We start from the raw sequence: 12218 nt of genomic DNA, 5'->3' as shown, positions 1-12218 counted from the left end.
TTATAATAAAAATACAATTAGATGAAAATTTTGAGAAAACATTCAAAGCATTTCATTTCAGAGAACACGAAACTAAAATTTCTTAACTAATCCTATGTGTGATTTATACAAATTCAAATAATCAACGCCGATAGATGAATTTAATTATACATAATCTCCATGAAACACGTGAATATATAATTAACAAATCAATTAAATGCATTCATAGCTTAACATGTTTGTTTGCCTTAAAAGACTTTAGAGATCAATTTGTTTAAATAATACAAGCTTAGTCTTAATCATATTAAATTAGCAAGTTGATATTATTAATTAACAACATAGCTGGAGCACCATTATCTTTTTAATCCCCAGAAGAAATATAATTAGGCAAAACTATAAAGCAACAGATGAAGGCAGTGAGTTGGCATTCTCTATTATATAATACTCCCTCTGTTTTTTTTTTTATTATTATTTTTTTGAAATGGGGATGGGAATTCGAACCTGAGATCTATCAGGTTTAACCGGATGCACTTACCATCAGGCTAAGCCTGGAAGTGCTTTTTTTTTTTTATTATTTAAAATTTGTATACATGTATTTAATAAATATACTAATTTTGTAAAGATTAAAAATCCTATATTACTATTCTGTTAAAATGTTTATATAAATATGATGAATTTAATTAATTTTTTAAAAAATATTTCATTACTTGTGATTTAATAAAATATTGAAATTATAAAACGAGACTGATATAGGATTAAAAAAAAAATCTCTAAAAATGACATATAAGGGAAGAACAGAGAGAGTATCAGACTCCCTGTCACTTTAGCCGCACTCCTAAAACCTTAACCAATACCCCACTTTTTGGGTCATTAGGATGCACAATGGGTATTTATAAATATAAAGTTTCTATTCACTAGAAAAAAGAAGGATAGGACTGATTGTACTGTGGATAAGCCTGTAGCTTTAATTTTTCTTTTTTAAAAAAAAAAAACAAATAAGGAAATATTCCAAAAATAGGAACTACGGTATACGATTCCGAATACCACACGCGTCAACCATCTATACGGGGGACGGCGCTGTGATCTAATAAAAAGGAATTATGTATTCTGGCTTCTTACTGGACAATGCGATCTTAAAAAATTGAAAAACCACTAAGCGGTTTTTGTTAAGAAACAGCGGTTTTTCGCTTCCTCACATACGCTTTCCTTATATAGCTTGTTTGCTGATGTATCTTTAGAAATCTTACCACCTACAGCATCTCATCTCCCCAAAACGACGTCTCTGAAACCCATCTTTGTCTCCATTAAGCCCTTCGCTCACCTCCTCTCTCCTCTTTCCTCTTCAGGTACAGCTTCCTTTTCTTTTTTCCTTAATATATGTATAAATTTTTCTAATTATTTTCTAATGTTAACTAGGAGTTCGATCGATCTTCCTCTTTTTTTCTTCTTTCTGTTTGGTTAGTAGGAAAACTCTTTGCTGAGGGACTGTGATTCGGAATGGGGAGAGGAAAGATAGCGATAAGGAGGATTGACAATTCGACGAGCAGGCAAGTGACGTTCTCGAAGAGAAGAAATGGACTGTTGAAAAAAGCGAAGGAGCTTGCGATCCTGTGTGATGCGGAAGTTGGAGTCATAATCTTCTCTAGCACCGGGAAGCTTTACGATTTCTCCAGCACCAGGTCATTCTAATGATCTTATCATCAATATCTTCAGTTATCGCTGCTATATCATTGATTTAGCTGATCAGATTTGTGTAGATGATTTTTGCTGTTCACATATTTTCATTTCTTATTAATCTTATATTCTTTTACCTATTGATGTGGTTAATTGCACGCAGAATCCATCATATATATGGATTGTGATTTTATGACGCAAATTCTGATTCGGATAATTTCATGATTAATTATCCAAAAGATCGTGGGCGTCACTTTAATTTGCTTTGCTTATGCATGGATGCTTATCTTATGTCGGTGATTATTATTTGATATTTATCTACTTTTCATCTTTTTTCCCCTATATGTTTAAGGGGAAGAGAGTTTAGGAGAGTGAGCATTTTGGATAATTATATGTTTAGGATAATTTAAACTTTCAAATGGTAGATCATACATAGTAGAAGATATTTTTAGGTGGGAACTTTTCGTCATGATATATATATAGAGATGGAGTCCAACATTCTGGAATTTACGGGCATTGATTAGTTCATTTGTCAGCGGCTAGCTAGCCAGATATCACCAGTAGATTCTTCGGTTGATGAGTTTCGTAAGCTTGGAGGTTTCAAATTTGAGTTCTATAAAGCATTGCTGCATTTCCCAACAATTCTATCGAAATTGATTATGTATTCACTGTCACTGCTTTATGCATATTCTAACTCCTGAGCAGTCTTTTCACTTCTTCAATTTGTTATAGTCAACAACTTATTGTGGATTATACTAATCTCAGAACTATTCATAGATCCATAGTAGGCTGCAGTTTTATTTTTATCCAAGTATTTTAGTTCTTGAACATGAGCATTTTTGTCCATCCGAATGTTCGTTGCTTAACGCTTTTATCCCGGATCCTTCAATAAGCCTAAGCAAATCTTTCTGACGGTTTAGGTAGCTTTTCAAGTTTGTTTCTTGCTGAATTTAGACCTAGCCATTCTGCGGGTAAAGACTGTAGGAATATGCTACATTTTGATAGAGATATGACGAATATCTATTTTAGTAATATTACTAATATCTGAAGATTTTGGCTAGGGGAAGGAAGCACAATGATTAATAAATGTGTAGAAATCTCTTCCATTTTTGTACGGCCCTAGTAAACTGCAAAATAGGAATTTTTTGGTTTTTGTACCCGACTGCGAAATTTTACGATTTGTCTTGACATTACAAAGAATATCATCTCCATTTCATATATTCATATATAGGCATTAAATATCAAAATCTTGAAAATATATACGTCCCCTTTATTGACTTCCTAGAAATATATTTTAAGAACTAACATCCGAACATTCTACTGTGAAATTGTTTGTCATGAATTTAAAGAAATAAAAAAACTAGAATGATAGGCAACTTAGGGTCTAGTGCCACGATTTAAAAATTTTCTGGTAGTTTTTACAATAGTTCAAGTGTTGCTCGTGATTAGCACTGGATGAAATACTGTGGGGTTGGAGTTTATCAATTGTAAAGGGGAGAAAGGTGGTGAATGGAGCTAATATATATGCTAGAATATGTAGTTTCTTTTCTTGAACTTATTAATTACAATGTTAGATCCTTCAAGTGGTGCTAGTATGATTATTAATGATAATTCTATTTACCTTAAGAAGATAAAATACATAAGAAACCTTAAAACTTCCATTGTGGAAAAATCAATAAATCTCATGAAAAACAACAAAGACTATCACAAATAAGTGTAAAAATGTACTCTAAATGAACACATTATCTATTAATAGATTTTCAAAAATCTATATTTATTAAATTAAAGAAAAATAAATGAGAGAGATGAGTGAACATACTTATTTTTTATTGGCTGGCGGTGAACTGAATTTGAATTTTTTTTTTCGAAGAATTTGAAGAATTGGATAAGATAAAAAAAAAGAGAGGTAAAAACAACAACTATCCGGGTTAAATTAAAAAGAGAGCATTTGATGAGGAGTAAACATGAATCATATGTTCAAATACAATTCATGGATCTGAATTGAATACATTACAATTCAGCTTTGAATGTCCCATCTTTAGTCTTGTCACCTCACATACTAAATAAAATAAAAATAAAAAATAAAAATAGAATTTCCTTTTTTATACAGTAGCGTTTTGACATCATATAATTATTTTAAATATAATGGAAGTGAAATAATTCTTTAAAATTATTAAAAAAAAAATTAATTTCAATATACATGAAGTGATATAAAAATACACTACTGATGAAAAATTTTAAAGAAAATCTTTAGATCTTTACATAATTAGAATATTGCGGCTTCCACAAAAATATGGAAAATCCGAGGATGATCTAATTCATAGGCTAGGTATCTCTTTACTTTCCAAAAGGGACGAAAGGCCAAAAAAGAGAAAAAAAAAAATCATATTTCCGCCTAAAATTCCATAGCCTTAGACTCTAAATTGGTTAGCATACAAGTTAAAAGACTACAATGAAGTGAAGTAACTGTGTTCTCCCTTTAATTTTTACCTTCTTAACAGTAGATTGAATTATTGGTTTCTGCTTTTACATTTTATAATGCATTTAAAAGCACGAAATATAGGGATTGCAATATAGCACTAGTTAAATGTCAAGTGGTGTCAAAATCATTGCCCCTCCTAAGACAAGCCCGAAATAATTAATCTTTTTTTTTGGACTAAATGAGAGTCTCCCAGTCATGATATCGTGTCATATCAGCCTCGGGGGTTGGAGATGAGAGGGATGGGTTTGGTCTTAGACCACGTGGCTATGTACCCTCTTTCTGGATTGACTGCCTCAAACGAGTCAGCTGAGTCGTCATAGATAAAGGAGCAAAAATGGTCCCGTTATCTTCCAAATGCAGTGCTTTATTCATTTAATATGGAGAAGCGTTATCCTCTTGTAATAATAAAACCTTTGCTTATACAATGCCATGGCTAGAACATGCAACCACATCAGACCCAGTTCCTACAATTGTTTAATAGGTGGGACACAGTTTCTTGTCCTTGCAAAGATGCACCATCCGATGACAAATATTATATGGGAAGATAAGGAAAATAAGTATCGGAATAGGGGCATGAAACAGGCTTTTGTGCTTCATAACTAGTACGGAGCTTGCCATAAGAGGGAACTATTAAAATACTTAAATGCCAACTTTCAAGTGATGACGTTGGCAATGTTCAGTGCAAGTTCTGATCACAAGCGGTGACAAGAATTTTAATTGTTATTATTTGGAGAGGGCCATGTGATGTGATGGCAAGTTGCTTTATCTATTTCTGGTTATTTAACTGTTGCGTTTGTAGGGAAATTATACTCGTTATTCTAGTGAAATTATTAAGTTAAACTACGTAACTAGTACTCTTTCAAAATGTATCAACTGTTTTGAAACATATATACTTAAAGAAACCAACACAATGATGAATTTTATGATATATATATATACAAAAACAAAATCCATCTATAAGTTATTACAAGGGATAAATATAGCAAGTAACAGTTCATACACCAATAAGTTAGGTAGCGTGATGATTTATTTTGATGAACAAATATACTTCATATAAATACTTATTTCTTAAAGTTAAATAGAGGATCACACAATTAATTTAAACATGGCAGAAAAGTGATAATTATAAATAAATTATACAGTTCAATTCTCCATTTACGTGGGATAAAACTAATGTGCTCTTTATAAAATTTTAAATATTTTTTTATCTAAATTAATTTTTTAAATGAATTAAACATTATTAATTTTTTGATTAATTTTTTAGGTGAATTAAACATGATCAATTTTCTTAAAATAGTATCATAGTTTCTATTTAATGTTTAGCCTTCCACAAATTTTTATGCTTCATTTGGTTCTGAGTGTGTGTTGAACTACATAGATTTGATATAGAGATAATATACTTCTTATAAAATCTTGAGCATTTCTCTTCTTTTGAGTTAGGTTTTGGAAGTAACCGGACTATGTTTAGCTTTTAGAAAATCCATTTTGTTAACATACATGGAAGAGGCAACTTTTAACACATAGGGACTAGAATTACTATAGTACTTAAAATATACGCATGGATTTTCAATTTTCTTTGAACTCTGCTTGCTTTGTCTTTTTCCTACTCATGCATCCTTTGAATATTCTGGGTTGGTAATTGTTTTGAACCATTAGTGACACAAGGCATATTATGTGGGGCATTGCATCTTATCCGGTGATTTTTGGTTGAATGCAGCACAATCTCCGTAGATGATACTCATAAGAACTTTTAATCGTTGTTGACGGTGGGCCACCTTGCAAAATAGAGTTAGATTGATAACAATCAGATAATTCCAACATACTAATGCAAATTGTGATCTATATGTTATTGATGTGATCTTGAAATGAAACGATTGATTTCCTCGCTAATTAAAATAAAATGTCTGCTTCTCTTTTTCCTCAATTCTAGTTGGATTCTGATTCTATTTATAATCAGTTACATATAAAATTATCACATTCTTATATATATGTATATTACTTAAAATGGTAAAAATAATCTCAAATTTTTGACGTCAAATTAACAATAATGATAGGCATGTTATTAATATTAAAAAATATATTATATATATATAGCTCTTAATAAAAATATCATATTTCTTTTGTACATTTCTCAATTATATAGTTAAATTAAAAGATTCATATATAATTAATAAGTAAAAATATGTTATACAGATATAATCATATAAATTTAATGTACTTATGTGAAGTTATATTAAAAAAATAAAAAAGAAAAGTAAATGATAACATTAAATTATGAATACTTGCAGTAAAAGGTAACCTATACTATTAAACTACATATACATATATATGACGTTACTAATATTCTTAAGATGCTTGCCTTAAATAGACCATAATTATAGAGATTATGTGCTTAATTAGGAGCTAAAATTATATATAATAATTAAGGTTATTATTAAATTTAGGTTAGTTCTAATTCACTTAAAAAATTAGATCAAAATTAAGTCAAGAGGTCAAGAAATCAAGAGAAAGTGCATATTTTAAATAGCAACAGTTACGTAATATAATGATAGTTATGTACAGTTTTACAAGCATGTCGTGACTGATAAGGCCTTTAAATAATAATAAAACCACATCCGATCATTACAGCAGTTGGAATTTAGGAATCTTTTAGAGCAGTATAACAATTGTTTTTTTTATCCACTCAGCACTAGTCTTTATCATGTGAAAATTGAATTATTGAAAGTGATTTTTTATGGTTTTTTATGATTTCTCTATTCTTCGTTATGACTTTGTCTTTGCCACAACTAGCAAGCAGTCCAGTAATCTCTCCAGCTCCTCAGCACAGAGTTCCATACTTCTTTCAGCTTATTTCCAGTAAAAAACAGATTTCTTTAAATTTTTCGAAAGCGGTCTATATACTTAAATTTTTACTCAATAACTTGGTAGACGCTCGTTCTGATGGTAATTGAGGCAATTTACTATATATAATATTTAAAAATTTATAGATTTTATTAAGTTGTATAATTTAATTTTGATTATATCTTTAAATATATTTTAATTTCATGAACTTTATAATTTTTTTAAAAAAATTACACTGCAACAGCCCGCTATCGTTACGTTATGATCATTACAGGCATGTTTCCATTACCTGCGATCACGACTGTGATTTGAAACTATAGGGAGAAGTGCTTAAGACTCTTATAAGAGGCATATTACCCCTATTCCAAACTGAAAAATTTTAGGAGAAATTTTTTGTTCTATTCCAATTAAATTGATTTTTATAGGGTTTGAGTATTTATACACAGAATCAATCAAAATAAGAAATATTTACAATAAGAATAAAATTCTTATAATCAAGTCTAATTAGGATTTCCAAAGATCTGAATCCTCCTAATTAGAAACTTTTTATATTGGTCAATACTCCCCCTTCAAGTTGGTATATAAATATCACATATGTCCAACTTGCAAACCAAAGTGTGATAGGTCTTGTTACTTAGCCCTTTGGTAAACATATCAGCTAGCTGTTTATCGGAAGTTACATAATTTAATCTCAAAATATCATTTATTAACTTCTCTCTAATGAAGTATCAATCAATTTCTATGTACTTTGTTCTATCATGTTGAAACGGATTGTGAGCTATACTGATGGTAACTTTATTATCACAGTACAAGAGGAGTTTGTCCCTTCCAACAGTTTCAATTCCTCCAACAATCTCTACAATCGTAGAAGTTCACAAACACATTGTGTTATCACTCTATATTCTGCCTCAGCACTTAATCGAGCAACAACATTTTGTCAAGTGACAAGGTTTCATCCGACAAGTGTGCAGTAACCAATAGTCGATCTCCTATCATCAAGGGATCCAGCCCAATCTGCATTTGTGAATACATGTATATTGAGATGACAGTGTTTAGAGAATATGAGACCTTTTTCAGGAGCAGACTTCAAGTATTATAAAATGGGAAAAACAGCTTGCATGTGAGACTCACGAGAATCATAGATAAACTGACTGCATATACTATGTTTGGTCAAATATTCAAAAGATAAATTAGTTTGCCTACCAACCTCTGATATCTGCCAATATCCACTGCACGAGAATCATACATAGACTGACTAAGCTGATTGCATATACTATGTCTGATCGAGTATGCGAAAAATAAATCAGTCTGCCTAGCAACCTCTGATATCTGCCAATATCTACTGATTCACTAATCCGTGCTTGTAGTTTGTGATTTCTCTCAATGAGAGTTTCTGCTAATTTGCAGCCTAATATACTAGTTTCTTCTACAAGATCTAAAAAAATTTTTATCTGAGAAATAAATATTTCCTTCTTTGATCTGACAACCTCGATTCCCAAGAAATATTGAAAATTTTCTAGATCTTTAATTTTGAACTCCTTAGCCAAAAGCTTTTGCAGTCGAGTCATCTCTTCAGTGTCATCCCCTGTCATTACTATGTCATGAACATAGACAATGAGAACAGTAATTTTACCCTTATGATGTCTGATAAATAGGGTATAGTCAGTATTGTTCTGTTGATAGGCAAAGAAAATTATAGCTCTACTGAATCGATCAAACCAAGTTATGAGTGACTGCTTCAACCTATGCAAAGCTTTCTTTAGCCTGCACACCTTTCCTTGTATTTTTTATTAGCAAATCTAGGATGAATTTCCATATACACTTCCTCCTCTAAGTTTCTATGGAGGAATGCAATTTTCACATCAAATTATTTTAGGTTCTAGTCAAGATTGGCAACACAAGATAACAATATTCTGATTGAATTCATTTTAGCAACAGGGGCAAATGTCTTCTAGTAATTCACTCCATAAGTTTGAGTGTATCTCTTAGCAACTAGTCTGCCTTTAAATCTTTTAATTGATCCATCTGCTTTGTGTTTCATAGTGAACACCCATTGCAGCTAACTGGTTTTTTTTCAGGTGGAAGAGATATAAACTCCTAGGTCTCATTTTTTTTTGTCAAGGATTTCATTTCTTTAATCATTGCTCCCTTCCAAATAGAATCCTTAAGAGCTTCATTCCAATCCTATGGGATAGACACAGAGGAAATAGACAAGGTAAAGGCTTTATAGGATGGAGATAAAGAATCATAAGAGAGAAAGTTAGAAATAGAGTACTTTGTGCAAGACCTAACTTCTTTTCTTTGAGCAATTAATTTATATAGATCATTAATGAGCTCAAAATTTAGGGATGACTCACCAAATGTAGAAGAGGAAGGTTCATGACATTGAGTAGGTTGCACAATAGCTTTTTCTGCTTCAGTTGTGTCTCTTTTTAAGTATCTCCTTAAATCTGGTTTATCCAAATGCCCAATTATCTTTTTCTGATCACTAGTAGTCTCTCTCTATATAATAGTCTCTTTTAGAGTAAAACGCACTAGAGTTATAGGACTAGAAATTATCTCTTCTCTCTCATTGTTCTCTCCTTGAAGATGTGATAGGGTAGTACTGAAGTAAGATTTAGTCTTTCTCTAAAAGTAACATCCGTACTTATAAAATATTTTTTAGATGGAGGGTGATAATATTTGTAACCCTTCTGTATGGGAGAGGATCCAACAAACACACATTTAAGAGCTCCCGAATCGAGCTTCCCACCTGTCATAGTATGAACAAAATACGTGCATCTAAAAACCTTTGATAAAACAGTATAAGCATTTTTTCCTTATAGCATCTCTAAAGGGCTTTTAAAGGCATTCTATTAATGAGATAGGCTGTCACTAATATTGTATCTCCTCAATAGGTTTTTAGTGAAAAGGAGAGATCGGGCTACTTTCAACAGGTACTTATTTTTTCTTTTAGCAATACTATTTTGGGCACTAGTGTAAGGACAATTAGTTTGATGCAGTATTCCATTAGACTCTAGATAAGCAGAAAAATGGTCATCCATGTACTCTGTACCATTATCAGTTCTCAAAACTTTTATCTTAGCATCAAATTGAGTATAAATTATCTTGTAAAAAAATTGAAAGCAAGAAACCACATTACTCTTTGTCTTTATCAAATAAACCCAAGTCATGCAAGTGCAGTAATTAATAAAAGTAACAAATCAATAATTACCAAATAGTGAGACCGTTTGAGTAGATCCCCAAATAGCAGAATGGATGGTCACAAAAGGGATCGTACACCTATTATTATTGGAGGGATAAAAGGTTTTTATATGCTTAGCATACTCAGAAGCATCATAAAATAAAGAAGGATGAGTGTTCTAACCGTCAATGCCATTATATGATTTCCTAGTTGACATCCTGATTTCTTCAAAAAAGAGTTCGAGGTGAATTTAAACTCAGATTTCCTTTCAACATATATAAGCTATCGTACAGTCTACCATTGTCAATCTTCTTTCCAGATTGAAGGTCCTGAATAACATAATGGTCAGGAAAAAAATTTAATTTTACAGTTAAGTGCTTTGGTGAGAGCACTAATAGATAAAAGGCTAATAGAGAAACAAGAAATATGAAAAACAGAGGATAGCTTGATATTGAGAGTATAAACAATAGAACCGGTTCCAGATATTGAATTAAAAGAACCATTGACTATTCTTACAACATCCTTTTATAGACATGGAAGATAATTAAAGAAACTTTTAGAGGAGCCTGTCATGTATCTATCTGCGCCAGAATCAATAATCTATGAAGTAAAATCAATAGATGAAATGAAAGTATTATCGGAGACCCTTACATTTTCCACACTAGTCATTTTCTTATTTGCCATGTCAAGAAGAAGAAAAAAACTACCCTTTTTTTTGTCAAAATAGATAAAGAGCTATTGTTCATTAGAGAAGCAAAGGCAAAAAGGCATGGGATTGGGCTGGTCAGAGCCGCGACATGAAGGGGAGGTTGTCGAAAAGGAGCACCATAGGAAAAGGGCACCGGAGAAGGACCTACCCGCCAGCGTGTGAAAATGACGAAGAGTCTGTGGTGGCACGTGAGCTCACGTGCGTGGCCGGAATGGAGGCACGTCGCCGGAGGAAGGTCGAAAATCCAATGGGTATTCTCCTGGTATGAGCGGTGTCAATTAACTTCCTCTATAGAGTCGCCTAGAAGCTTGACCTATAAAAATCCTAACTCTGTGAACAGTACCATAAATCCTTATACTAAATAATGTTGGCAAAACTCTAACACCATGAAGAATTTTGGGAGGAATTTTTTATTTTATTCCAATTGAATTGATTTTTACAAGATTTGAATATTTATACACAAAAAATCAATATAAATTAGGAATATTTATAATAAGAATAAAATCTATATAATCAAGCCATATAATCAAGTGTAATTAGGATCCCAAAAATCTGAATCCTCCTAATTAGGAACTTTCTACATTGGTCAACACAAATCAATATAGATTCAACACACCCCTTCATGCCCAAAACTTTACTGAAACGTGAAATATTTAAGGGAGGCCACACATCAATGGAGAGGCTCTGATACATATTCCTTAACAGGTGGATGCCTAAATAAAATAGATATCTTATTTATGTATTATTTTTAAATTAAATAAGATGTCTAATTAAATTAAACTAAAGAGTCTAATATTATAAATAAGAGTATGGTGGATAGATTATTTGGCTTTTAAACAATTAAAGAGAAAAAATTTTTAAACAAATATATTATTTTATTACCATCAATAATAAGAATTACAATATACAAATTTACATATATGGCTTTGATAGAGTAAAGAGTGAGAGTTAATCTATAGAGATACGGATGAAATGATTGTATTGATTGGTTGAGTGTCTTCATAAAGAGGAAATACAAATCAAGTCTCTTAACAAAAATAGAAAAAAAATGAACTCAACAAAATTGCTCCTTAGACACAAAATAAAGAAGAAAGAAAAGAAATGGTTGTAACTAGCCCCTCAAGAGCATGATATTCTCCTGTGCATAAGATAACCTTCTGCCCTCTCTCGACTAGAGAAAATATACTGAAAAGGATGCCTTTCTCTCTGCCAAATTCCTTCTTAAATGCTGGAAAGAAATCTTCTCTTGTAACTAATTTCTGCCACTTGTCCGTATCCATTATTCTCAAAATCTGCCAGTTGTATGACTGTCAATTGTGTGCATTCTGTTTCTCCCTTCTCCTGAAATA

General features: G+C 31.6%; 1 protein-coding gene across 5 annotated transcripts in view; it reads left to right on the top strand.

Moving 5' to 3' along the window:
* The first annotated feature begins 1158 nt into the window (after window positions 1–1158).
* LOC110615482 (MADS-box transcription factor 23) overlaps window positions 1159–12218 on the top strand; it is a 21705-nt gene continuing 10645 nt past the window's right edge. For 4 of the 5 annotated variants that reach the window (XM_043956992.1, XM_021757333.2, XM_021757332.2 and 1 more), the window contains exons 1-2: window positions 1159–1325; window positions 1442–1658. In XM_043956992.1, coding sequence (XP_043812927.1) covers window positions 1477–1658 — 182 coding nt within the window. In that variant the 5' untranslated portion in view covers window positions 1159–1325; window positions 1442–1476. The remainder of the gene's footprint in view (window positions 1326–1441; window positions 1659–12218) is intronic. The other variant, XM_021757331.2, reaches the window with a different exon arrangement.

This window comes from Manihot esculenta, chromosome 5 (assembly GCF_001659605.2).
Source record: "Manihot esculenta cultivar AM560-2 chromosome 5, M.esculenta_v8, whole genome shotgun sequence".
Classification (NCBI taxonomy): domain Eukaryota; kingdom Viridiplantae; phylum Streptophyta; class Magnoliopsida; order Malpighiales; family Euphorbiaceae; genus Manihot; species Manihot esculenta.
This window is presented reverse-complemented; position numbering and strand designations above follow the sequence as displayed.